The 24,557-nt window shown below is 29.4% G+C and overlaps 1 protein-coding gene across 2 annotated transcripts; it reads right to left on the bottom strand.

Moving 5' to 3' along the window:
- Positions 1-14,711: 14,711 nt before the first annotated feature.
- Positions 14,712-23,890, bottom strand: LOC126844859 (uncharacterized). 2 transcript variants are annotated; one of them, XM_050583293.1, is made up of 3 exons: positions 23,750-23,890; positions 23,495-23,661; positions 14,712-14,826 (listed from the first exon to the last, which is right to left on the bottom strand). In XM_050583293.1, exons 1-3 carry the CDS (start codon positions 23,851-23,853, stop codon positions 14,738-14,740), a joined length of 360 nt encoding a protein of 119 aa, XP_050439250.1. In that variant the 5' UTR covers positions 23,854-23,890; the 3' UTR covers positions 14,712-14,737. The 2 variants fall into 2 exon arrangements, with proteins under 2 accessions (XP_050439250.1, XP_050439249.1); XM_050583292.1 differs by lacking the exon at positions 23,495-23,661 and adding an exon at positions 14,915-15,081.
- Between the last annotated feature and the right edge of the window lie 667 nt (positions 23,891-24,557).

Raw genomic sequence — 24,557 nt, 5'->3', positions numbered from 1 at the left:
TAAGGGTTGAACTTTTTTTATTTTTTATCAAATAAAGTATCTTTTAGATACGATTTCTAATCCATAGACTTGCTACTTGAAGACATCGGTTCAGCGGTTTAACTCATAACGCATATGCAGTCACATAAAAAAACGTATGTATGGTCGCCACGAACGTTAGATGTGAAACTTCAAATATAAAGGAAAAATAAAATGTTTGGCATTCAAGTTTTTAGTTGTTGAAAACAAAGTATAAAATAATAAACATTTGGTTTAGCTAAGCTTAGATATATTGCGAGAAAAAATTCTAATCTATTCAAAATTTTAATCAGTTCATCTAGGCAACTGAACAAACATATTGATAACTTTTTAGAGAAAAATTCGAATCCATATAGTCTCTATCAATGAGCACAGAAAGCAAAATAATTATAGATAGGTAGGTCACGTCTTGTCGAACCAGTGCCTAAAAACCATATATTACTATCATGTTATACCTGTAATTGTATGTGTTCGGTTGTCACGTAATGAAACAGATCGTTATGACAGTTAATCGCAGTTTACATTTTCATCGCGGTCGACGAATCCAATGTGTATGTAATTGGATTTTACATTTATATGCATTATTTATGATGATTATTCTAGCCATTATAGTTTACACACAGTCCGGAGACGAGACGATAATATGTGACAGTGGTCGGCTGTGGTCCGGTAGATAATTAATATAATATTATAAAATTAAATGTGTACATAAATAAAATATGTACACCGTTGGTGTGTACTATTTACAGCGCTTAACATATTATTATGATATTACGAGTAGGTATGTTTGTTTAACAGTTTGCATATAATAATATTAATATACAGGGTGATCCATTTGATGTAAGATCCTCATTTTCTGGGAAAATATGAAAATCTTGAAAACTATTTTTTTCCTATACTTGTAGGTATGTATTTTAGTTTTTACTATATTTTTCAATACTCAAACAATTTTTATCCTTCATCCTTATTTTTGAAAACAATTATGGACTTGGTTTTTTAAAATTGTAACATATGTTTTCAATTTTTATTTTTATTCAAATATGTAGACAAAAAATTTTTAAAATAATTTACAAAGATATGACAATGTTATTGACGGGTGTCGATATTATTATTTAATGCAGATGCTACTGTATTGTAAAAACTGAAAAAATACTAAAATGAAATACAAATCTTTACAAAGTCATAGCAAACGAACGGGTTAACGAAAGTTAAAAATTCAAACGCTTAAATTTTTAAAAAATTTTGTATACATATTTATGGAATTGAAAACATAAGTCCCGTTAAAAAACCGAAGCTCATACTTAAGGTAAATATTTTTTAAGTATTGAAAAATATTGTAAAACACGTATCTATACAAGTATAGGAAAAAAATAATTTTCAAAATATTCATATTTTCCCAGAAAATGAGTGTCTTACATCAGATGGATCACCCTGTAGGTACAACGCGGAATCTTATTTGGATAGCCCGCACGAGAACGGCCGTTAAGAGTAGTAACTATTTATTATAGTATAAACGCTCATGAGCGCCTCGTGTGAGTATTTATGTGGAAAAAATTAGCAATTCAACGCGGTAACCATAATATCATTTAATTGCATTATTCATAATTATAAAAATAAAAACTCCATAGTGCCCATAAACGTCCATCCTCTGGACCCTTATAACGGTACTGTATACTGTAAACGAGCCGTGTAAGAATAATGTCTATTTTCGTTGGGCTTGAGCCTACTTTGGACCTTCAATATACACAAAAAAAATCAAAATACCTACCTAAGAGTGGAGTAGCAGCTGTCGTCCTATATTCTTTGGTGCGCGCCACTGGAAGACCGGTACATGCCTGCTGTAATGAATAACTTGAGAATTTGTAAGTAGTGTTTATGACATCAAAGTTTTACATTTTACTTCATTTATCGTTTTATTGTGACATAAAACAAACTTGAAAATACTGAATATTATTTTATGCGAGTTATGCAAAGGAACAGGTCAGTGGTAAAAATATTTGTTTCCGTACAAACACACACACACACACTATTAAAATAAATTATCTGGAATCGTCAATAATAATTTCCATCTTTTATTTCGCTTTACGTTTTATCGATTTCGCATCTTGTTTCGCTTAAAAGAACCGGAAGTTTAAATATTTTATTTGAATTTGAATATTAGCATATTAGGTGAATTAAAAATACAAATTCGAATTTTTTAACATTCAAACTACTTTTTTTTTGTCCTTTGCAAACATACTAAGATAGTGTTTTTTAAAGATGGTTACAGTCTACATAAACCACTCTTGAAATAATATGTACGTACCTTAGTGTAATTAAGATGTCTCTACGACTTTAATATAAGTATATATATTCAATGATTCCAAGTACCTACTTTAGACAATAGCCTAGAAAAACGGAAACCAGCGGGGTCGAAACAGTTAACAGACTTATAGAAAGTATCGTTGTTTAAAAGTAAAAGATACAAATCTAAAATAATTCTCAAGAAACGCTTTTCATGAAAATTTAAAGACCAAGAAGAAAACAACAAACAAAACTATACCTAAAATCAATAATTAGGGTATATTTAAATTATGATTTTATTGGTTTGTAGCATTTTTTTCTGGTTTATTCTTAGAAAAAAAATATATGGTTATACTCGTACGACAAACAAGTAACCCCAAATAGAGGAAGTATTAATTTTATTGTACCAAAACATGTAAGCTTACAATTAGCGACAATATCAATAATATAATTATAAACAGAACATCCATTAGAAATTTCACGTTTAAATTAAATAAAGTTAAAAGATATTAATTTGTGAATAGAGATTATAGACATTAATTTAGTTATAGGTTTTAATTTCTTTACATGATGTTTTCTAAATGCATAAAAAATACACAGAATGCTTATTAAACAATAATTATACATGAATATATTTTTATTAAACAATTATCATTTTATGGGCCATATTTCAAAAACTAAGAAATATATGCTATTTTCTAAAAAAAAAAAAAATAATCAAATTCAGTCTTTTTGTGGTACTGTTTAGTTTTATCCAATTCACCTAAGCCTTTCTCCATACTCGGTAAATTGTTTCAAGGAAAATGATTTTAATTGCTAACTTACATCTATTAACACTCGATTAATATTTTTTTTATTTTTTTTATTGTAAATCCATTGTTGTTACATAAAATAAGTATTACATAAATAACAATAAGATTATGTACATTCTAAAAGCAAGCTTGTGTTGAAGATAGAGAGCGACAGTTTACTTACAAATAATAAATGAATAATAATGAAAGAAAAATAAAAATAAGGTGTACATGATAACTACTTGTAAACATATAAATAACTTATTCTAAGTTCATTAATAACCAGTTATTAATAGTTATTTTAACATTTTTATGTTTATCGATTATATTCTTTTTAATAATAACAGGCATACATAGAATTAAAATAAGTAGGACCCAGGTAGTCCACGAATTTTTGACCAAAAGCTTTTTTAAAATACATCACTTTAACGTCTTATGCTAAATGTTCCCTTTTTGTTTTTTCATTATTTATATTTCTCCAATTATCTATATTTTTACCTACCCATAAAATGGAAATTTTTTTAAATAGTAAATCCACGGGTACTACATTAAATAATTTAAAGTTTTGACTTGTTGAACCTTCAAGACTCAAGAGTAGGTTTCTGTAAACATATTAAAACAATTTGTCTTTGTTGGATTAATAAAGGTTTTAGAGCATTAGCAGAAAGACCTCCGCAAATAAGTAGACCATATTGCATCAATGCTTGATATAATACTAGATATACTGTTTTAACAACTTGCATTGGTACTACTGTTCTTAATTTGTAAAAATTATAACTCTTAGTACGTAGACGCATTATTAAATTGTTCACATGCAGATTCCATCTTTAACGAATACTAGAGACTCTTATTAACGTTTTGCATTTTATATCATTGCATGAGTTATTATTATCGCAGACATGAATTTTTAATGTATCAAAATTATCTTCTCTATCATTAATCATGAAATTCATAAACATAGTTTTATTATAATTTATCAATAGTTTTCTATGGTTTAGAAAATCGACTACACTTTTAAAACCTTTAGTAGCTTTAATACGTACATCAACCCATGACTTTCCTGAGAAAAGTAAGCACGTATCATCAGCATATGTAGTAATAAGTCCTTAAATTTTTAAATTACAAACACTATTTATGTACAGGATATATAGAATGGGACCCAGTACACTACCTTGTGGTACTCCACAATTTATTACCATTTCATTACCGATAAAGCTATTTATTCGCACTATTTGCCTTCTATCTGCCAAATAACTCTTAAACCAATCTAAACTTGATGTAATAATACCAAATTCAGGCAAAATATTTAAAAGTGCTGAGTGATTAACTGTGTCGAACGCTTTAGCTAAATCTAAAAATATTGCCATTACTTTCTTGTCATCATCAAGTGCAGAATTAATAAAACGAGTGGCATTATATAAAGCATTTTCCGTGCCTAGTCCTGGTCTGAAACCAAATTGATTTTTAGACAGAAATTCGAATTTTTCTAAAAATATTATGAGTCTATTTTTTACAATTTTTTCAAATATTTTTGAGAAATTACTTAGCATAGAAATGTGTCTATAGTTGTTTATACATGTTTTATTTCCATTTTTGAACAGAGGTTTAATTATTCCACTTTAAATTTCTCTGGAAAAATACTGTTTTTAATACTGAAATTAAAAATATGTGTTGAAGGACTTATTATTTTATTAGCTACATGTTTAATGATTTTAACCGAGATTCCATCAAAACCAGCAGCTGTTTCATCTTTCAAGTTAGTGAGGACTTTTAGAACATCAGATTCATAAATAATTTCCGTGAAGAAATTATTAAAAGAAACTGTACAAGCGTCTTTTTTATACATCAGAGTCGATTTTTCAATAATAATATTGGATAGATTTCTACCTACATTAGTAAAAAAATTGTTGAAAGTGTTTGATACCAAGTGAGGATTATCGCAGGTATCTATTTTTCTATCCTTTATGTTAATTTTTTTAATATCATCATTTTTTGTGTTCTTCATATCTGTGATCTCTCTTATCACATTCCAAGTATGTTTAGGGCTAGAAGATACTTTATTAAATTTATTTTTAAAATAATTAGTTTTTGTAGCTCTTAAAATCGTTGTGAGTTTATTTTTGTACTTTTTTTAATAAGAAGCAAGCTTAGTATTATTTGGATGCTTACTAACTTTCAGTGATAAATAAATAGATCGGCCCATTTTTCATTTTTAAAGAATTCAAGTGAAAGTGTCAAACGTTCCAAATGCCAAAGTATAAAAATTGTACTTTATAATTTGATTTTATTCATTACCGGAAACAATTTTGTAAATTTTTCAAGTAAAGAATAGTTATTTATAAAAAAAACAATCATATTTAAAACTCAAAAATATGTTAAAGTGTTTCCGGTAATGAATAAAATGCAAATCAAATTATAAAGTACAATTTTCATACTTCTAATATTACAATAAAATATATTAAAAAACATTTTATTAGGTATTTTGTATTTATTCATAAATTCAGTTATGGAAAAAAAATAATTAGTTTTATAATCTAAAAAGCGATCTAGTATATTATAATTACTCATTGTGTTTGAAGTATCTTATTTAGAAAAAGACAATAAAATAACTTATTTATGTTTAATTTTAAATTTAACTAGTTTTTGATAAGTCAGCCTCTTCATTTATAATAAAACCTTTAGAAGTTTCATTTTTTTAAATAAAAATTTTACAGTCATTAAACCATACATATTTGAAATCTTTTTCTTTAGCAAAAATCCTAGTTTTATAGAATAGATTACTATTATATTTAGTGAGATAATTATTTATGAATATACCTGTACATCCCCAACTTTCATTTATATTATTTGACTTGATTTTTTTATTTTTTGAAAGATCCATTAAGTCTTTTTTCTGATCAGTAGATCTGCTACAATCTTCATTGGTTTATCGGGTATTCTTGAACGGATGCGATAGGTTTTAACAACAGAAACTTGTTTTCCCAGTTTTGACGCAATATTTTCAACTATTTTTATGCAGTTTTCGTTCTTATTAACTGGTACTCCTACTATTTCTACATGTTTCGATTATAATTTTTGTTCAAATAAATTAACTCGTAATGATAAAATGTTGACGTCCGATTTTAACTAATGATTATTTTCTTTAAGCATTTTATTTTCTTCCTTTAATTCTTTAGTGGTATTTAACACCTCGCGTAATTGCTTTCCAAAGTCATCAAATTTGCTACTCATAAATTCAACCGAAGTGGCTAGATTAGCAAGCGTTTCATTTGATCCTACGAAATTTTCTTCTGCTTTCGATTTTGTAGTCCTGGTAATGCCAGCAGTTTTACACTTTGAACATACAAATTTTCCTCTTGCTGCAACTGTTAGTTTTCTAAAAGTTGTCTCTCTAAAACCGGCGCATGTGAAATGTAAGTGTTCTTTGCACGTGAAACATTTTATATCATCACCACCATAAATTTCATCAATACAAACTGAGCACAACATATCAAATTTTAGCAAACGTAATTTTATTGTGAGATGTGTATAATATTATACGTATTATATAAATAACATGTAGTTAGAATGAAGAAGAGAAAAACCATAAGATAAGAGAGCACAAAGTAACAAAAGCACGACCGGTAACGCGGGACACTAGCTGTCAACTAAATTTAGTTAACTAAGTTTTATGAATAATTATTTTATTTAAACATCAGTTGCGTACAGTAACGCAAATGGAAATTATTTTCTAAGAAATTTTGGAGGTAACTTTGCCTAATCAGAACCCCTCCCCCTTATTTTCTTCCTGCGCAATTATGTTATACTTCAAATAGCGTTGACTTCTAGGAACGTTTTAAACTTTTTAATTACATTTTATATGTAAAGCAAAAAAGCCAAAAAGGCACTTCTTCTTTGATCTTGGCATTTTAAAAAAAAAATCGAAAAACCCCTATTTATTAATAGAATAATAAAATAAAACCAATTTGTGTTTGAAAACAATTGTTGTTGGAGTTTATACCTTTAAAATATTAAACTGTACACTATAAGCCTCCTACGGCGGTTAAAACATTTTTTATATTAAAGGAACGTTTAGTAATATTATAGAATAACTGTTGGGTATACTTCACTACACTTGTGTATATGAACAATATTCAATACCTGCTATATAGTATCGAGTGTTAGTTCTATATATACATGAGTGAGTTTCCGAAGTAAACAAAATCAAGTACGTTCGAGATTAATTCAATAAAAAAAAATAATTCAATTTTAAAAATATATCCAATCTCTAGGATCTGTGTGTATAATTAGAAATAAGCACATAACAGTTTAATGTAATATGATAATTTTATAGATATTAAATAGATTATAATACGAGACGTTGAGATAAATTAATTATAACACTAAAATTGTTTGGTCACACGGGTTAGGCATTCGATCTAAAACAACATACCTTCGTTCAAGACCACACCGTATGATTAAAGATTTTGATGGTTGTGCCAAGCCATGTCAATTGCTAGTAGCTAATATGCATTCAGTAGCTTCTTAAACATCATTTATAGTAGTCCGTAAATGTTTCATTAAATTTTTAACGAACTGTTAAACTAATACATTAATCGTTAATTACAGCCTAAAGATTTTTATTTCTATAGTTTTATTTTAGTGTAGGATATGAGTCTAAGCAGTTATATAAATCGTCTCATCTGGATGAACTTTTTTAATAACTTTTCACAAGCTTGAACAATACTACTTATACTACGTACTCTGTAAAATTTACCTAGCTCACTTAATCTAACTACTTGACCCTACTAACATTATTATTTATTAAAATACTATATATTTCAATGTATAGGGCTTTCACATTTCTTAGATGGTGTGTAACATGTATGGATAGTATGCTGGCGCCTCGTTAATTGTGGCCAATACTAGCGGAAGTAAAAAAATACAATATAAATACACATAACACAATGAAATCAATCCGGAAAGTGACAGCCGGTAGAAAGTGTGAGCTTGTTTGGCATCAGCTTCCATTGGCCGGCATACAGTGTCTGTGCGCGCAAAAATTGATTATAAAAAAATCATTTGACTTTTAAGTAAATCATTGTGTGTACAAAATCGGTATGAACCCGCGTTGTTGAATTATTATTATTATAATATTAATAATAATATATTTTAATGTTACAAGCGAGGCCTACGACCGCAATAAATCCTCGGTTGGATCCGCTTTCGTCATAGAGCTTGTGCACACCAATACATACAGAAAAAATAAATAAATGCCAAGTATTGCACGGGTCGTAAACAAATTTTTCATATAATATTCAAAAATTCTTCCGAAAAAAAAAACAAGTAGCCGCTCGGTAGTCTGCCGTGTGATTGATGTTATAGTCCAAGGCCGACATCTAATTTGTTTATTATCATTATTTTTTATTATTATTATTGTTATTAGTAGTTGTAATGGTAGTTTATTTTTTTACTCTCATACCGATTCTCCTTAACGCATTTCACGCTTTCATGTGTACAACACAAAAACTTACAATATGCAAATGAGAGACGCCGGATGAATTTTTTTTTTTTGGAAACCAGCGGTGGCCGCGCAAGACACAAACATATTTTCTCCTTGTCTCTCGCTTAGATGGTACCGCCGTTTTTTTTTTTGAAGCAACGAAGCGCCACTAGAGAATTCAAAATTACCGGATCACCATAATAGATGATGTGCTATTCCGAGAAATGTAACATTTTATTCATATTTAAAAAATGTCTTATGTTATAGTATGTCCGTTTTTTATATTTATAATAAACGGACATGCATAGGTCGGGGCATAGTGCGAGGACGTTGCATATTGGTCACATGTCTACAGGAATTATTACTTTGAAATAAAAATAATATCGCCTTCAAATAAACGCTCGGACGCGAATTTGTAGATGGTATAACTACAAATATCGATAGGTGCATTGTAAAAGCTAAAATGTTAAAACTCCGTGTCGAAGTTAAATATTAAATACAAAATTATATTTGTTGGAGCATTAGAGTGGACACGATTAGGGTTGATCGTCTTTGTGTAATAATTTGTTGCCATTGTCACCCAACTATTGTACTTCACCTAACCACACATAGCAAACTAGAAATTTACAGTTTTGATTTTCTGAAAGAGTTTTTTTTTCGGTCGTCAACGTTTACCGATAGCACTCTGTAAAGAATAATCCATATAAATCTGGAATTAATTCAAATATTTTTTAATAAAAGGTATAGCGCATTTTAAGTTAAAAAATATCTTGTACATTTTTGTAGAGTTTTTCTGGATTTTATAGATTAAGCTCGAGTAGCTTAGGACACTGTACAAAATCGAGTCCTTAATAGTAAGCCTTTTCAAAAGGGGATAACTTCAAAGTTTTAATTTTTTTTACTGACTGACTGACTGACTTACTCACTCACTCAGCATCAAAATTATAAAACACTTCCCGTATAGGTAGAAACGTGAAATTATTTGGCACAAAGATAGGTGTTATAGTGTAACTAAAGGGAAACATCTGATAGTTGCAAATTTCTCAAAATGAATGCAGCTTTAAGGAGTGTAGTTCTAAATGCATAAAGTGACGCGCATGAATATTGTCTAATTAGATTAGCACGGGGTTTTATTAATTAATCATAGATTCCCGCACCGTCGACACAAACGTTCTCTTTCAAACAGTGTTACAATGTGGCAATAAGCAATTGTTTGTGATTGATAGTAAATACTTATCAAACATAATTATATCGTAATTTTATTGTATTTTATTTTGTTTATCAGTCATCAAATACAGAATATGTTAATAATCATAAAAATATCACTATTTAATTCAGTCTATATACCGTACACCCGTGTTATTCTTCATCGAAGAATTCTTTCGTTCGTTTTAAGTATAAAAAAAATTACAAATGCCGTATTCTAAGAAAAATTATATTACAGCAAAATCTTCGAAGCGGCCGCGTGAATCAAACCATAGCCAGCAAAAAGGAATAATATCTCCAACAAAAACCTAACAGTGAAAAAGGGCCAAGTCCCAGAACCCCTGCCAAAATAGTCAGCCAATCAAAGTAGTGGTATCTACATTGTGGCCAAGCCTGTTTTATGCCTCATTCAGAAACTGGCCAAGTGTTAAGCAATACAAATAAAAAAGAAGTGTGTTGCTAATGAATGTAGGAATTAAGTGAGGTTATGAACTAAAGAAATAGCAGACTTGGTCACAATGTAGACATCACTACTTTGATAGGCTGACTTTTTTGGCAGGAGGTCTGGAACTTGGCCCTTTTCCACTGTTTGGTTTCGTTTAGACATAACAATACCGAAAAACATTGACAAACCAAACAAATATTATTTCCCTTAAAAGGGGTGGAACTTTTTCTTTGACATAATGGAAATTATTATAATTTATATTTGAGAATAGTTATTACGTACAACGATTAAGACATGCATTAAGTTATGTTGGTTATCGATCAGTTTAACTTAATGAATTTGTTAAACTGATACACGAAAAGTTGGTGCGATTCCGAGCAGAGGGGTCTTATGGAATTATCATTATCATATTATTACACTTTCGAGCTGTTGTGGCTGTTTGGCATGCGTTTTGGGCCAAACCCGTTATAGTAATAGTTTAATAAATGAAGAGGTTTATTATTTTTTTTCCCCGACTTATTTTCTCTCGACATAAGAGTGTAGGAACGATTTTAACGATGTCGACATCGAACTGGCGTTACGAAGCGCGCCGTGCATTTATCTTCGCACGACCGACACGCCGTTTCGCGGTGTGGGCCGAATTTCGACAAAATATAATACACCTAATATAATAATGACACTAATTGCCTGCCGGTGCAAATGGATTATATTATTAGACGGTGGTTCGTCGTACCACCACCGTGATCACACGGTCCCATAACGCGGAAATCTTGTACAGAGAAACCAGCTAGTCTCTCTCTCTCCTCTTGCAAGTATTGAAAGAAACCGCGTTACCCATACGGTCATTAATATTTTTTTATTTTTTTATTATTTTTTTTTTTTTTGTTCGGTAATGATACCAGTGGAACCGCTGACGATATATATTTATATAAATGGGCATACAATATATCATACAACATACTACGCATAGCTAGCTATATGTATATTATAATAACCGTAAGAGCTACTATATCTACGAAAAAAAAAATCAAAATATATTTTTTTTTTTTATTCACTAATGACGAAAAGACTGCATAACCAACAATGATATTAAGTGAGTCGTGGTAGTATACATTTTTACACCCGTTGTGCTTTATAGATAAAACAAATATATACATGTAAATATCCGACACTACCTTTTCTTGTTTCTATATCATGTCTGAAAACATAAGACGGATAAGAGTCTACCATAACATTACATCTATTTCACGCAGACGAGGTAAGTTAAAATGGAGTTTTTTTTCATTCCAAGTTTTTCTAATCTAAAACTTAAATAAAATTGACTAGACAGCATGAGACCCCCTGAAGTATCATTTTAGTATGCTGTACTGGTAATAAGGAGGCACGTACCCTCTTTTTATTAGTTCTCACTGTTAGAGTTATTACCTTAAATAAGTAGCTACCATTGTTGGCCGATTAAAAGTTCCGAAGACTGAAATATATACTATATAAATGTGTACTACAACAATGTGTTAATGTTATATCAGCTGTTTGAGTCCAAAATATTATTTTGATAATTTTACAAGGAAACCCTATTTTTTAAATTACAATGGGCCTGGTAACATGCAAACCCTTGTATTTAATTGGTGCTAATTCTTGACACAACGATCGGATTTCAAGAAGAGTGGAATAAACGGATTTCTAATAGAAAAAAATACTATCGTGGTATTATAAACTTTAAATAGGTAAAATTATTGATTACTGTATTTATAATATCGAACAGCTGGCATATAAGATGTATTTATATCTATAGGATCATCGCAATACAACTTCTACAACCTTGGTGCTTGTTTCAAAATTTGTATTTATATACCAATTAGTGGTAAAATAATATAATGAGTACCTACTCGGTGTACTAGATACAAAACAAAAAAGTTTCTTCCTCATTTTCTATAGAATTATATACATAGCAAATGAGATAGAAGCAACAGAAACTAGTTCTGTCATGTTTTTGTAAATACCATATTATAATAATGATTTTGAGTGCTTGCGCCTTACAATTTTCAATATAGACTACTAAAATATCAAGCCTGTATAATTACGGTGCATATAAACAAATATTGTAATATGTTTTATCGCGTGTTACAAAAACAGTTTGTTTAATTGTTACGTGACAGCTAACAATTAACTATATATTTTGAAATCAAATATAATATTACTGATAAATAACAGAAGAGCATTAATTTTATACTATTATTATTTTATTTCTTTAGAAAATCACAGACATTTCATAAAACATTTTTACAGCGCAATGATGTCGTGAAATTGGATATAGTGAAGTGTTTCATAAAATAAATTATATGATAATAAGACCTGATTATTCTGTTCAAAATATGTTTCCATTCACTAATTCCCCGGGTCATGATAATAAACTAATACTATTCTCAAAAAAACACAGGCGTTCTAGTTAACCTACTTGTTTGTAGTGACCTCTGCTCCTCGGCATACCACTAACAAAAATATAAAAAGTAACCTAGAAAGTACTTACACTTAATTATCTTTTTATTATAATGCTGCTTAAAGAAGTTTTAAACGAATTGAATTAACAATGCTCCTATACACTTTTGGCCTTTAATTATCATGAAAATGAAATTAATGGAAAAAAAGGTAAGTTGTGTACGTAATTTAACTTTTTACTTTATTGCATATGACGTTGCTAGTAAGACTATTAGTTTCAAGGAGATTCTAGCCTCCGATGTTCCTGACATTGTCCCAGACCTTAAAAAACCCCTCTCCCGTGTCGAAAAGAGAAAAAAATCTCCCCTTCCCCCACAGATCACCTATGTTCTTCAACACATCAGACTGGTTAAGTCCGGATTTATTTGACCCATTTTTGGACCTAATCTTAAGTTTAAACTTGCCTACGTTCTTCTCTAAAAAATGATTTACAAAATACAAAAAAACACATGTAAATCGATGCCATTAATGTATGAAAATGACGGCACTTGTTTGTGGCTTGACGCGCTAACGCCATGGTCGTATCATACAACTGGTATAACTACAAAGCTATTAATAGACTGTTAGCTTTATAAATAAATTAATAAGATAAATTAATTAATATTGAATAATCGATACAATTAACCATTTTGTTTCTCTAAATACGTATCAACAAAATAAAAAAAACCGCATGTAAATCAAGCCAGAAGTGTTCATGATTATAAAATTAGTTTTGTGAATAAACCTCCACTAATCCAGCAGGGCCCTGGACTGATATCTGCCGGATTACTGAGAGTCTACTGTACTTGCTTTTATTTGGCGGAATAATGTCGTTTAACGACGCTCAAACAATACCCTAATAAAAGTCACGAATATGTAACTCCGGTTATGTAATATTACACCAACACGGAAAAATGAACTTAGGTACTTGTAATCTGGGTTAATAAATGAAAAATACCTTAAAAACGGTAGCAAGTATGCACCACTTGTTATAAGACACTGAATCGCTAAAACTTCCAATTAAAACATGCAAACTTTCAAAGACACGTTATAATTTTAAAGTTCTTAAAACAGTACTGTACTCCATAGGCAACTATTTATATAATTATAAAAGTAGTAATAAAAGTAACAATCAAAATAAAATTAAAAAAAAATATATACTACTACTACTCATAAGCTCTACAGGCCATGGTAACCCTTGGCTTCCAAAACCATTCCTCTCCACTCATCCCGATCTTTAGCAACACTTCTCCAAATCCGTATACCCATCTGTTATAGATCCTTCTTTACTTCATCTATCCATCTACTTCTTGTTCGTCATTGTTTTCTAGTTCCTTCCATTCTTGCCAACATTAGGCGTTTTGGTATTCTTTCCTCATCCATTCTTTCCATATGACCCAACCATCTGATCCTTCCTGATTTTATGTACTTCACTGTGTTTTCGTTTTTTTAAAATATGCTCTATTTTGTTGTTGCTCCGTATCCTCTATCTTCCTTCTTTATTCACTGCTCCATATATTTTTCTTATTACTTTTCTTTCGAATGTCTTTAACCTGTTGGAATCTGCAGTTTTAGTTTGAGGAGTGGGATATTAGCAAATAATGCGCGGTTGCCGGCCATAATTCTTCTTTTAATCTCTTCCGACATGTTGTTACTGTTATTAAAGGAGGATCCAAGGTACACAAACTCTTTTACACCCTCAAAGCTGTATTCACACCACCAAAACTACTACTTAGGAAATGTAAACTTTCGAAGTTCTATTATAAATCGAGCTAAGGTTCTTCATTTAGTCATAAAATCCATAATTTATAAACATTTAAAATATAAATACGTGTATTAAATATATAAAATTAAAATTTAATGTATAAATACGTTAATTAACAGTCTCAGTATATATGTTTATGCAAAAAATGATAAATCTTAGGTCAACAAATCTCTGTAGGTATGAACATGCAAATAAATTTAATACGTTTAATAACATATTATGAAAATATTACATTCTAAGACGTTTGGTAATTATTAGAACAGCCAACTTGGCTATCTCAAACAAAGTATTATTGTTTCTTTGGTGGAATAATGGCGTTTCTTCTTTTTCTTCAATATCGATTTCATTTTCTTCAGGGAACCTATCAAATATACAAGATTATGAACTATTACGAGATCAACATATTTTCGAAACCAATACTACATAGGTACATTACAAACGTCACTTACCTGAATCGTTAAAAAGCTTGTAAAACCGTGAGCCTCTGTTGGCAATTTCTCTGTTTCTTCGGTAAGATTTCAATTTACAATTTAAACGTTTGTCATTCAAGCAAAACCTTCTCCATCTTCTTGACACTTTACAAGCAGTGTTAATATCTTCTCCAATTAGATAATCCCTAAAATCAGTAAATTAACGTTATATTTAAAACCGAATTAACAATTCTATAATATATATAATACTATTTTATTGTATACAATACCCACCGAAAAATCATAATCGATATCTCCACTGGCAATTCTGATATAATGTCGAACCGCATACTAGCTTCTGAAAACCACGTGCTCTTCAGACAACTTGTAAAAAACATGTTGAGATATTCGTTGTGTACGGCATCAAGGTCGGTAACGAACTGACTGGCCGGGATGATTACCTTCGGTTATATATGCCATGGGAACAAAATGGCCGACCTATAATTGTTAATCTTACCAGACACCCAAATACTAAGTTGCATAAAATATTCGTATTAGCTATACGAACAACAAATTCAACAAATATACTGGTATTAAAATTGACGAGACGTTTTTGTTATTAAATGGTTAGAGAGATATTGTTTTTTAAAACTCAATAATTTAATAGACGATCTGGAATTAAAGTAGGAGCCTGGGTCAGAAGTCAGGACACTGGACTGAAAATTGAAGGGTCCCTAGTTTCAAACCAGTTCATCTGATGTCTTTCTTTTTTGAAACTATCAAGTGTCTTGTGACCTGTCTTCAGTGGCGGATTTTCAACATTTTCTTGAGGGGGGGGGAGATCCTGAAAAATGATATATATTTTAAAGGCATTATTTCTATTAAAAAAGTGTTTCCTGTATTTTTATTAATATATTATATAATACATCGTCAGCCACACATAAAGTTTAATGTTAAATATTATATTATATTTATTTTACAAAACAAAATAGACTCTTCTTTTTTTTTTTTTACAAAGTTCGGTCAATACTACATCAACTGTTAATCAGCTTTCATTCCTGTAAATCGACATCATTGCCAAGCCGTTCAATCAAGCCTGAATTTTAATTATAAATAATAATTTTATTAATTAATTTTACAAATCATTTTTTAAAATTTTTATATTGATATAATTATTTATCTTTACTTCAGTCATAGTATTTCTTAGATATGTTTTAATTCGCTTCAAATTTGAAAAGGTGCGCTTATTTGATGCAGTGGAGACTGGTTAATTAGCAAGGACCTGAAATAATTTGGAGACACTTGGGTATATTTCTTTGTTACAGACAGTCATAGCTTGGAGTGCGTTTTCCGGTTTTTCTGTCATGTTTTTTAATCTTCTTTGCCATAACTTGTACTCCGTTTATAATAACGAATGATATGGATTCCAAATCAACTTTGTATTTATCGGATAATTTTATGAAGTTATCTTCATCATCTTCGGATTCAAATAATGACTGAAAATTTTAAAGCGTACTTTTATGATGGACAAATATTTGTTCAAGTTCATTAATGTAAGAATCCATGTACGGAATAAAAGTCTGATACGTGAGTTGGTGTTTGGAGAGTCGCATATAGTGATTGGTTTGGTTGTTGTGACTATACTGAATGCAACGCTCGTTTCTTTCTATTGTTCGTATGATGGTCGGTGGTTGCAACTTAGTTTTCTCAATCACGGACCGTCTGTTTGTCTCGGTTTCTCGACTGCGGAGCTTCTATTGTTTGGTGTGATTTTTTTGAAAATTATTCAATAAATATCATTCAAAATTCAATTTTACACAAAAACAAATGTTAGTCAAGTCCTCATTATTATAAAACTGGGGAAGAAAGTTGATCAAGTTAAAAAAAGTATTAAGGTAAATCTATTATACTTGCAGTTTAGGGTCAACTAGGTGACAACCGGCTTATGGTCGTAGCTGGGTAACTCATATGACCGGTGTTTTTTTTTACACAAATAAAATTGTTGAAAGTTAGTATAAGCATTTTAAATTATCTGAATATAATCTCAAACATTATGAGTGATAGAAAATAAATAAATTGATCAAAAAGGTATATTTATATTTTTTTTGATAGCAAAAATATACGATTAGATAGATACTGTAATATATTAGTATTGTATGTACTATAATAGAATATTAGGTATCTTCTAACTTTACATTACGTTTTTTTAACTTTAACGTTGGTAAATTGGTGACAACCGGCTTATGGTCGTAGCTGGGCGACTCAAAAAGCATTCACTAGATAACAACAACAAAATATTATAATACAGTAATAATTCATAATACATAATATACATTATATCAGGACCTTAAAAATGCAATTAATACAGGCTGCTGTAAAAATTAAAGTCATCAGTTTAAATAAATCTCCACCGTGTTGTTTTTTATTTGCTTATATCAACGCCGCCGGTCCTAGGTCTCCCAATTACACTAATATTGTCACAGTCTGATTTAGAAATGTCTAGGCTTAAGGCAGGATTATGAATGTAAGCCTTGTCTCGTATTAGTTACTCATGTAGTAATCTTATATTTCCATTACAATTTAAAAAATGTATGTTTTTTGAAATCTAATATTCTCCCCAGATAGAAACACTTACACCTTATACACTTCAGTTAGATCATTTAGTTATGTTAAATCGAATTACCATAAAAAAACCTAACAGCGAAAAAGGGCCAAGTTCCAGACCCCTTCTAAAAAAGTATAATGTACATTTTAAAACTACTATAGTTATTAGTTTAGGATATAATATAACTGGTGTTATTCTAACGTGCGCGTTTAATATATATTTTATTACAGTCTTCAACGTTAAAAACCCTATGAGGAGTACCTATGTAGAAAGGTAACTGTTGTTTTTTGCTTTCGTTGGTTCTGAGCAAACATCTAACATCTGGTTTTCACTCGTACATGTTTATTAGGTATTTTTATTTTTCTCTACGTTTTAAAAAACAATATCTGTAAAATCATAAATTATAACAGATACACAATACTGTATTACAACCTGTGTTTTATACCTACTATTTTTTTTTTAACATTGAAGCTAATCGGATGAACAGAAATGCATATAATATTTTATCTTGGAGTACTGCAAGTAGGTACACAGTTTTATTTTTATATGTTCACTAGATATTTAAGATGAAATGAAGAGTGAGAGTGTCAAACGTTCCAAGTGCCAAAGTATAAAAATTGTACTTTATAATTTGATATGTATTTTATTCATTACCGGAAATAATTTTGTAAATTTTTCAAGTAAAGATTAGTTATTTATAAAAAAAAAAACAATCATATTTAAAACTCAAAAATATGTTAAAGTGTTTCCGGTAATGAATAAAATACAAATCAAATTATAAAGTTCAATTATTATACTTTGGTACTTGGAACGTTTGACAAATTCACTCTTCAAATATACTTTTATGATCAATTGTGCAAGTATATATTTTTTTTCACTTTGAAACATAATATCACTTATATACGTAATATATTATTATTATTATACGTACTATAATATAATACAGAGTGATCATTTTATCGTAAATCATTTAATATCTCATAGGGTTTAAAAGGAAATTTAATTCTTTTTTTTTTCATAATGTTTGTTTACGATGTGATCTCAATTTTTCACATGTTGTTTTTACCCCCTTCCAACTTAGTTTCTTCGATGGCAACTATTGAAACTTAAATGGTAACGCATACATTTCATTAACTTTTTTAGTTGAGAATAATGTAAAGATTGGGGCAGGAGGAGGTGGAGTGTAGTATTATGTTTATCTGCGCGCACTTCTCCTCTCATTCTAATTTTTAAACTTTAACGTTTATGAACAATGTTTTAGTATATTGATTGGTGTACCTTATCGAAAGACTCACTTACTCGACGGTATATATAAACTAGTAATTTTGGAATATAAGGCTTGAACGGTCAATTTAGAACTTTTGCTCATTTCTAAACATTTTTTTTTTAATTTAAGAAAACTAAACAATACTAAATACTCATTAAGATGTGTATGCATTAAAAGCTCTTTTATTTTATATTAAATTTCAAATTGCACTGCAGTATAGCTTTTATATTCAATTTGTTGTATTACATTTCAGATAACACTGCAGTACGTTCATTCGGACGACTATTTTGTCGATGAGGCCTGTAAAGACCTATATAGATGTATGATTAGGAAGAAACTTGATGAACTATCCACAAAATATGGTGAATATTAAATTAAAACATCGTGTACTTATTGTTAGGTACCTACTGCTATTTTATGGCTTTCATTTTTTATTTACATTACAGTGTTGAGTTCACGCGTGAATTAATTTCTTGATTACATGCGGAAGACATTGCAATATTTTTTTTTAAATAATTCAACTTTTTAAACTTCAATAAATGGAATTTCATATTATTCTTCATGTTTTTGCGCGTAATAAACCAATTGAAGAGTAAAATAAAAAAAGGCTGTAAGTGCCAATCGGCTAGGAAATGTCTGCTTTATTGCGTTACATTGGCGTTGGAACATACATCCTTTTTGGCTGAAAAAATAATTTTTGGAAAAAATGGCACTTAAGCCTTTTTTGATTCCACTCTTCAATTATTAATAATCTAAAAAAAACCATTGAATAATGAGTTTATTAAAAGCACTGGGTATAATAAAGAATATTTGCAATTGGATAATAGGTTCGTTTATGAAATCAATTAACTATATAAGTGGTCATGTACATTTTTTTTTTATGTGCTTAAAGATATGGTCTATATAATATATCCTACTGTCTATAAGTTACTGGGTTCAGAAAAACCAGGGTACAGCATGGCAAAGGCGGCAAGTAAATTGGCAAACGCCTTGTGCGATGGATTGAGTAAAAGAGACATGCAATTGGTGGAGTCCTCGACGAGTTGCAAAAGAGAAGTGCAAGTTTGTCTAGACATGTTTGTGTCGGCCATAAAAAATCCCAGCTGTTTCAAATTATGCCCTCCTTGGCCTCAAATCAACGAAAATGGTGATGTAACTGACAAACAGGGCAACATTTGCTACAAACAAACGTACTTTAAAAGTGGTAATGGATTGGAATATTTTGGAATAACCCCCAATGAGAATCAATGCGATGGCAAACGTATTGAACACGATATTCAGCGACACCAAATTAAGTAAATTATAATGGCTGTAATACAAAGATTTATATTTATAAATATGTATATATATTTTTATATTTAAGTTTTAGTCATTATAAAAATAATAACTTTAATAAAAAAGCTTATATAAAATAAGACTTTCTTGCGGTGCAATATAAATTTAATCAGTTGTATAGGTTGCCAATTAACAAATCAATGGTTAATGATGAAAATACACTATTTAAAGGGCGCATTAATTGTTGTAAAATAAATGTTCAAAAAAAAAAAGATAACTCTGTGTCAAAAAGTCTATTAAAAATATTATATTTGTTGCTTAAATGAATTGGATCATAGTTAACCAATAGCTTCTATAATTTCTGCATCGAATCCAAATTTTATTTTCTCTCAGTCTTTGACTAATTGAGTACATAATTTATCTCATAATTTACGACCAGTCAATATTTTTGACATTTTAATTACTAGTTCAAAAATTATTAAATAAAACAAAGTTAAATATTTTTAAATGTTGTACTATTTATTATGGCCGTTTTCACCAGTGTGACTTAACATTCAAGTACATTTAAGTTCATACTTTAAGTATTTTTAAACTATAATTATTTTTTAGGCGGTGTTGAGAAAGGCCATAAGATAAACTGAGTAGCATATTTTGAAAACTTTTAATCTACATTCTTTAAAAATTTTGAAAATAAAAAAAAACAGCTTACTAGATATAACCTGCAATTTTTTACATCTTTTTAGATTTTAAGTTATTTTTCTAATTGTGTTTTACATCAAATAATTTAAATCAAATGAAAATATTTACACAATTATTTGCAAGCATACGTAATAGATTTTCGCATTAAGTTTTTAGTATTTTTGAAAAAAATATCTTACGACTTTATTCAAACCAAATTTTGTATAGAAGATGATGAGTTTTGAAAATTAGGCTGCATTTAAATTACAAGTTTAGCAGGAAAACAATTGGTTAAATAAATTTATTTCAAGAACAAAATTAAGGCAATATGTTACCAGAAAACTTAAAAATCATTATAGCAATTAACAAAAAACAATACCAATTGTAATTTGTTGGTACATAAACAGTTTTGAAAATAGGCTACTTAATTATGTAATGTGCAGTATTGATTTTTTTTTTTTTTTAGAGATCGAAGACGCCGGCGGAAACGAATGACGCAATTATATAAAGATAATGGAGAGAATTCTTTTCAACAAACCGATAAAAATTAAATTTTTAAACATTTTTTTTTAAATAACACGAAGTATAATAATTATGTGCATATTACACAATTATTGTGATTTTTAAATTATTAAATTAATTAAGTTAAATATATTTTAGGCATTAATATTCTTTCTTTCAATTACAAACATGACTTTTAGACTAACAATTGTTGACCGTTTGTGCATTGAGTTATGTATTGACAAGTCAAGCAGGTACCTCGTTTTTGCAGTTTAACCATAGACACAAGAAAAATTGTACATATAAGTATTAAGTTTAGAAAACCTGCTCTCATAATTTAAAAATACATATAATAATTATGTACAATTACCGTTTACAAATGGGTTGTGACTTGTGATGTGAATGCACTGTAAAAATGAGGCACTATTGCTTTACCACTTTAAAGGAACGACTCCTCTATATTATTCTATATTTTGTTGGAGGGTAGTTGAATAATAATGAAACTGAAGATTATACTCTTACTTTCATTGTAAGTATAGTTTAATAATACAAATTTATGGGAAAATGGATAAAGGTTAGGACGGATTGTAAATACAATGGTCGTTATGTGAGATTAATGTGTGTGTGTGTTATTAATTTAATTCTAACTTCTCCTAATTCTATTATTACTCTAAAGTTATCATTATATTATAATATTTCCACGTACCTTATTCTGGTCCAGCGATGATGTAAAAGTTGTATCTAACGTCGAAGATGATGATTTAATTTAAAACCTTTTCATTACTTCCCACACTTATCGTCTTTTATAAAGAATCAATGTCTTTTGCCAATAAGATTTAACTGTACTTATGCATATTAACCTTACTTAATTGTCATCTTATTAAATTAACGATTTTTATTAGGTGTATTATCTAGGACTTAATGGCCCTCAAAGTCCATAATGGTGAAGACTGTATAGCCGTCTTAAGTCCCTCTAATCTAGTAACTGTATCGATTCGCCCAGCTACAACCGATGATCACCACGTTCAAACGTACTGTACATTAGATCGTTGACCTTTGACACTAAATAGTTTAAGTTAACTCGCTTTTTGATTAGTCGACAAACAATAATCAGTTGGTAGTACGGCTGTACTTAACTTCCATGGCGTTTAAGCGCAGACTGTAAATGCTGTAAAGGCAATGACAACACTCAAAGCTGTTAGGACTTCCAAGAGGCCTACGGTTAAATTATTGTTGCTTATTACGAGACTGCGATCATAGAAATAATATAGAAAATAGATGATTTAGAGGACAGAAATAAAGTCCTTGAATAAGTAATAAAAACCATAATCTTTGTAAGTGTTAAAGATTTAATGTATATATTTAAGAAAACTATACTCAAATAATTACTTAATAGTCTCTATATTATATATATTTACATGCAAATAAATATTGTACTTGGTCTTCTCTTCGTTAATTTTTAAACCCTTTAGATTTGGCACGACTTGTTGATAATGCTTTCTGTTTAAAAAAAAAATATATTAAAAATGTGTATGTAATATTACCAACACGAACAAGTGAAATTGCTAGAGTTATTTAACATCTAGATTACCAATAATCACTTAATATAAATCACTTCACCACCAAAACTTCTACTTATTACATGTAAGCTTTCGAAGTTCTATTATAAATCGTGTTAAGGTTCTTCAATTAGTAATAAAATCCATAATTTATAAACATTTAAAATATAAATACGTATATTAAATATATAAAAGTAAAATTTAATGTATAAATACTTTAATTAACAGTCTCAGTATATATGTTTATGCAAAAAATTATAAATCTTAAGTCAACAAATCTCTGTATGTATGTACATGGAAATAAATTATATACCTTTAATAACTTATTATTAAATTATTAGGCCGTTTGAATAAATAATACAAATCATAATTTTTGTAAGTGTTATAGATTTAATGAATACATTTTAAAAAACGATATTTAAATTAATACTTAATAGTCTCTATATATATATATATATATATGTACATGCAAATAAATATTAAATTTACTTTTAATAACTTAATATGAAATTATTACATTCTAGGACGTTTGGTAATTATTAGAACAGCCAACTTGTCTATCTCAAACAAAGTATTATTGTTTCTTTGGTGGAATAATAGCGTTTCTTCTTTTTCTTCAATATCGATTTCATTTTCTTCAGGGAACCTATCAAATATACAAGATTATGAACTATTACGAGATCAACATATTTTCGAAACCAATACTACATAGGTACATTACAAACGTCACTTACCTGAATCGTTAAAAAGCTTGTAAAACCGTGAGCCTCTGTTGGCAATTTCTCTGTTTCTTCGGTAAGATTTCAATTTACAATTTAAACGTTTGTCATTCAAGCAAAACCTTCTCCATCTTCTTGACACTTTACAAGCAGTGTTAATATCTTCTCCAATTAGATAATCCCTAAAATCAGTAAATTAACGTTATATTTAAAACCGAATTAACAATTCTATAATATATATAATACTATTTTATTGTATACAATACCCACCGAAAAATCATCATCGATATCTCCACTGGCAATTCTGATATAATGTCGAACCGCATACTAGCTTCTGAAAACCACGTGCTCTTCAGACAACTTGTAAAAAACATGTTGAGATATTCGTTGTGTACGGCATCAAGGTCGGCAACGAACTGACTAACCGGGATGAGCCTCTTCGGTTATATATGCCACAGTGACAAAATGGCCGATTTACGTGGTACCCAAATATATTATCAAATCTATAGTTATCAAATTGCATCGAAGTAGGTATTTATACTATTGCGAGGTGTGTCTGATTCAAAGACATGTCGAATTTTATACCTCGTCCCCTGTCGCTTTGCTCGGAAACCTTTAAGGCCAAAGCTGATACCAACCTATTTTCTTTTCGACCAGTTTAGTTTATATACCAACTAAACTAATAATATAATATTTGGAGACAAACGATTTTTATTAAAATTATAAGACAATTGTCCTAATTAGACGGCCTAGTCATTTGTTTGATAAGATTCACGTTAGAAAAGTGACTTTTTTAGGGATTGACTTTTAACCAAACTAGTAGACTACCCAATTATAGGGTAGTAATGCTTAAATAAGCTTTTATTGCTCTTTAAGAAATATCACTATTAATATTGACCAGAGAATGACTAATTTCTACCGGGATTTATTGAATAATGAATATATCACATACTAGCTAAATATTTTATAATTAGACTTTTTAAAAAGTTGTTTGTATTACCTTAAGGCTTAGGTTGTTTTTTTAATCATTTTTTAATCGAATGAACAGATGATTAGAATGATTTTTCGGAGTCCTATA

The sequence above is a fragment of the Adelges cooleyi genome, unplaced genomic scaffold (assembly GCF_023614345.1).
Source record: "Adelges cooleyi isolate 19-005CV unplaced genomic scaffold, UGA_ACOO_1.1 ACOO_flye_CR_arks_rails_tigmint_CR_PRNA_651, whole genome shotgun sequence".
NCBI lineage: Eukaryota > Metazoa > Arthropoda > Insecta > Hemiptera > Adelgidae > Adelges > Adelges cooleyi.
This window is presented reverse-complemented; position numbering and strand designations above follow the sequence as displayed.